The sequence below is a fragment of the Sinocyclocheilus anshuiensis genome, unplaced genomic scaffold (genome assembly GCF_001515605.1).
Source record: "Sinocyclocheilus anshuiensis isolate Anshui unplaced genomic scaffold, SAMN03320099.WGS_v1.1 scaffold665, whole genome shotgun sequence".
NCBI lineage: Eukaryota > Metazoa > Chordata > Actinopteri > Cypriniformes > Cyprinidae > Sinocyclocheilus > Sinocyclocheilus anshuiensis.
This window is the reverse complement of record NW_015537961.1, coordinates 2387-6931: the sequence shown is the minus strand read 5'-3', so window position 1 is coordinate 6931 and position 4545 is coordinate 2387. Positions and strand designations below refer to the sequence as shown.

The 4545-nt window shown below is 34.9% G+C and overlaps 1 protein-coding gene across 1 annotated transcript in view; it reads right to left on the bottom strand.

Moving 5' to 3' along the window:
- The window catches only part of LOC107667096 (UDP-GalNAc:beta-1,3-N-acetylgalactosaminyltransferase 2-like), a 21467-nt gene extending 19547 nt beyond the window's left edge, over positions 1-1920 (bottom strand). The window contains exon 1 of the mRNA XM_016458688.1: positions 1733-1920. Coding sequence (XP_016314174.1) covers positions 1733-1838 — 106 coding nt within the window. The 5' untranslated portion in view covers positions 1839-1920. The remainder of the gene's footprint in view (positions 1-1732) is intronic.
- Positions 1921-4545: the final 2625 nt, after the last annotated feature.

Here is a 4545-nt window from a genome sequence, read left to right as displayed (position 1 = left end):
TAATCCACAGCACTCCAGTCCATCAGTTAACATCTGGAGAAGACAAAAGCTGAAACAAATCCAGCATTAAGACGTTTTTAACTTCAAACCATCGTTTCCAGCTGAAATACGAGTCTATAATCCATAATAACTCTTCCTCTGGTGAAAAACTGCATCTCCTGTCGTCTCTCACATCAAAATCCAGCCACATATTAGTTTAGAGCTGTTTAAACGCTGCTTGATCTGTGCAGATTTCTCTCCTGATTCACACCAGAACACTTTTTCACTGGAGGAAGCGTTATTATGGATTATAGACTCGTATTTTAGTTAAAAACATCTCAATGCTGGATTTGTTTCAGCTTTTGTCTTCTCCAGATGTGAACTGATGGACTGGAGTGCTGTGGATTACTTGTGGATTATTGTGATGTTTTTATCAGCTGTTTGGACTCTCATTCTGACGGCACCCATTCACCGCAGAGCATCCATTGCTGAGACACTGATGCAATGCTACATTTCTCCAAATCTGATGAAGAAACAAACTCATCTGCATATTACATGGCCTGAGGATTTTTAGCAAATTTAAATTTTTGGGTGAACTGCTCCTTTAAAAAGGCTTTTCCGGCAGGTTGAAGGCTCAAACACAGAGCAGATGATGCAGCCAGATGAAAGTCTCTGGCAGCGGCCTTTTGTATCCCTTAATGGATTGTCACTTGTGTCCTATTCCACCATGTGTGACAAACATCAGAGTAAGTGTGTAATGTGCATCTGTGCCTTTGTTGCCAGGTAAATCTCTCCCAGAGTTCAGTGAGATCTCAGGTACTTTCTACACTCTCTCTTCTATTGTACACGTTCAAATCCAATACTTTCTTCAATCCAATCACTGTGGTTAACAAGCGGCCGGCATCTGCGTGCACAGCACACTAATGCAGCCTTCATCTAATGCATTAATTGCACATCTCAACCCCCCAGCAGAGCCCATTACTGATATAAATAAGTAAATTACTGCAAGCTGTTCAACATGCTTATAGATCCTTAAAGTGCAATGGTCAATGCATTCAATATTAATGCTCTTATGCATGCAGTCAACATTAAAGTTCTATATGCACTGGGCATTATGTATTTATATATAAACACAACACACTATATATATATATATATATATGTATGCACTGAGCATTTATTTAAATTTTATGCTTTTATATATATAAAAGTATTCATTGTTCTATAAGAACTGAGTAATAATGTTCTTTATATATTGATCATTAAAGTCCCATATGCATATGCATCAGTCTATAAATTATACTAAATGATGATAGATAGATAGATAGATAGATAGATATAGATAGATTCATGTGTAGACCATTAATACTGAATGCATATGGAACTTTAATATATGTGTATAATATATGTGAATATGCATTCATTTTCCAATAATAATTTATCATTAATGTCCTATGAGCGAACATTATTAATGTTATTTTTTATGCATTGATCATAATGCATTTATTTTTATGCATTTTACACGCACTCAGCATTAAAATTCTATGCATTAATGGTCTATACATTATATATGGTAGATATAGTAGTAAGGAGTAGTAAGAATTTCTATGCATTAATTGTTGTCTATTAATCTACTGTATGCATTCAGCATCTGTCTCATGTAGAGGTCACACCGAAACAGTTTCTACTCAGCACAAGCTGTCATGCCTGACAATAACAGACTAATAGAGAAGAACAGAAAGTTGAGCGGTACCTGCGGAGCCGAAGCCCAACAGGAGCGCAGTTCTGTCCGTCCAGCCGAACCAGTGGAGCAGCACCGCGACGACACACGGAAACAGCGCCGCTGCTGCGCTTCTCATGGACGGACGGCTGGATCCAGACACCGACGCTTAACGGGCTGCGCACACGACCGAACGCAACGCACCGACAACCCGACGAGCACCGCGGAGTTGTGATGAGTGTCGGACGCGCTCGCGTCATGTCTAACTGCACGCTGATGACGACTACACTAAGGCAGCCAATAGGAGTTGAGCGGTTGACGCGCTGTACCTTCTGGGAAACGTAGTTCAATTAAGTTTCCTGTTGCCATGACGATTACGTCAATTAGCGACTGACTTTTCTTTTTGATAACAAAAAAAGTGCATTTGCGTTTAATCCGAATATTCTAAAACGTATATAAATATATTTTAGATGGCAAAATAAAATAAAACTATCTAAAATATTTATATTTGAAATATTCTTTTCTCAAAATCACTTACTAGTGTTCTCTGAGAATTATTATTTTTCGCAAATAACAATGTTATCGGAACACTAATGTTCTGTTTTAATTTTTAATGGCGTAATTAATGTGCTAATTTTCTTGGGTCTCATTTCTGAAACACAAGCTGAACGAATTTGTTATTCGATCGTAAACCACTTTTACTTTAACTTACTTTTTTACTTTACTCAACTCAGCTTTATTTCTAGAGCACTTTCATAAACCACAATGGGTACCAAAGTGCTGTACATGAAAATAACAAAAATAAACGAATACATACAACCAAAATGCATACAGTTTCATACACACATTATTAAAAGCTAAGGAAAATAAATACATTTAACACTTTGTGTAAAAAATAAATAAATAATATATATATATATAATAAAAAAATCTCAACATATATATATATATATATATATATATATATATAGTGTACATAAACAAGGTTCTCATGAATTTGTCTCCTAGTTATTTTAAAATAATTAGTGTGCAATACTCTGTTGTACCACGAGGTGTCTCCCTTGACAACACAATTTCACTACGTAATTCTATTTTAAACTTTTTCAAAGGTTTGTTATTGTCAGCGCAAACATCAAATCAAGCACACCATTCTTACAATGCAAGCACACTAGATATCGAATGCAGACAGTTTTAACATGTTTATTAATTTGTACAACTGCACAGATCTACACGTAGTTCAATTAAGTTTCCTGTTGCCATGACGATTACGTCAATTAGCGACTGACTTTTCTTTTTGATAACAAAAAAAGTGCATTTGCGTTTAATCCGAATATTCTAAAACGTATATAAATATATTTTAGATGGCAAAATAAAATAAAACTATCTAAAATATTTATATTTGAAATATTCTTTTCTCAAAATCACTTACTAGTGTTCTCTGAGAATTATTATTTTTCGCAAATAACAATGTTATCGGAACACTAATGTTCTGTTTTAATTTTTAATGGCGTAATTAATGTGCTAATTTTCTTGGGTCTCATTTCTGAAACACAAGCTGAACGAATTTGTTATTCGATCGTAAACCACTTTTACTTTAACTTACTTTTTTACTTTACTCAACTCAGCTTTATTTCTAGAGCACTTTCATAAACCACAATGGGTACCAAAGTGCTGTACATGAAAATAACAAAAATAAACGAATACATACAACCAAAATGCATACAGTTTCATACACACATTATTAAAAGCTAAGGAAAATAAATACATTTAACACTTTGTGTAAAAAATAAATAAATTGTACAACTGCACAGATCTACACATTCAGACTTCTAAAAGAGAAAAGTGCAGAAAAGCACCAACAAATCCATACATTTAGGCATTGATTCCATTACAAGATATCTCAAAGTTCTAATACTTAAATAGGGTAATCAGTCCATGCAAGTTATGTTTTTATAATCATATTATTAATAATATTATGTAAAAGACAATTTACATGTTGGGGTTTATTTGTACCGTAATTCTGTAGAAATCAGCTGGACTCCATTCGCCTGTAAAACCAACAAACCCTCATTCTCACTTACAACACATGAAGCAGTAGCGCTATTATAAAAGTAAATATCAAGCGTTTAGAACACAATATCATTTTGAATACCCACCCTACAAACACACTCTTTGCGTCCTCTGAATTTAAAGGCGATCTCATGCAACATTAGCATTTCAAATATACCTCTGTGCACTTTTTGAGGTGGATCTCCAGATATAAGATACGTTTGGGAGTCAAAAAGACCCTCCGTCCACCGTGGCACACTTTAAAGGGGCTTTAATACAGGTTACACAAGCAACACCTCAATCAGGTGCTGCGCATTAGATATAATAACACTTGGTTTCATATAAATTAGCAAAGGCTAGACTAAAATTACAGTGATATAAAGAAAAACATTTGACATTGTGCTTTTTTTTTTGAGGCTCTCCGTTTGGCATTTCAGTCAAAGGCCTTGCTGTTTAAATCAGGACAACAACTCAAAAACTATTGTGAAGCATGTCAGTGTTAGTAAGGCCATTCAGAAAGTGTGAAGAAATCATTATCATTAGCGGGATGTGATTTTAGGAACGTATCTGCCTGTTTTCATGTGGGAAGAGGTTTGTCACTGAATAAAAATGACATTTAAATCGAACTCAGATTGAGGTGGTGTGTGTCTTTTCTTTTATATTAAAGGAATAGTTTGGGCAAAAATTAATGAAAATATGCTGATTTACTCACTCTCAGGCCGTCCAAGATTAGGATGAGTTTGTCTCTTCATCAGATTTGGAGAAATGTAGCATTGCATCAGTGTCTCAGCAATGGA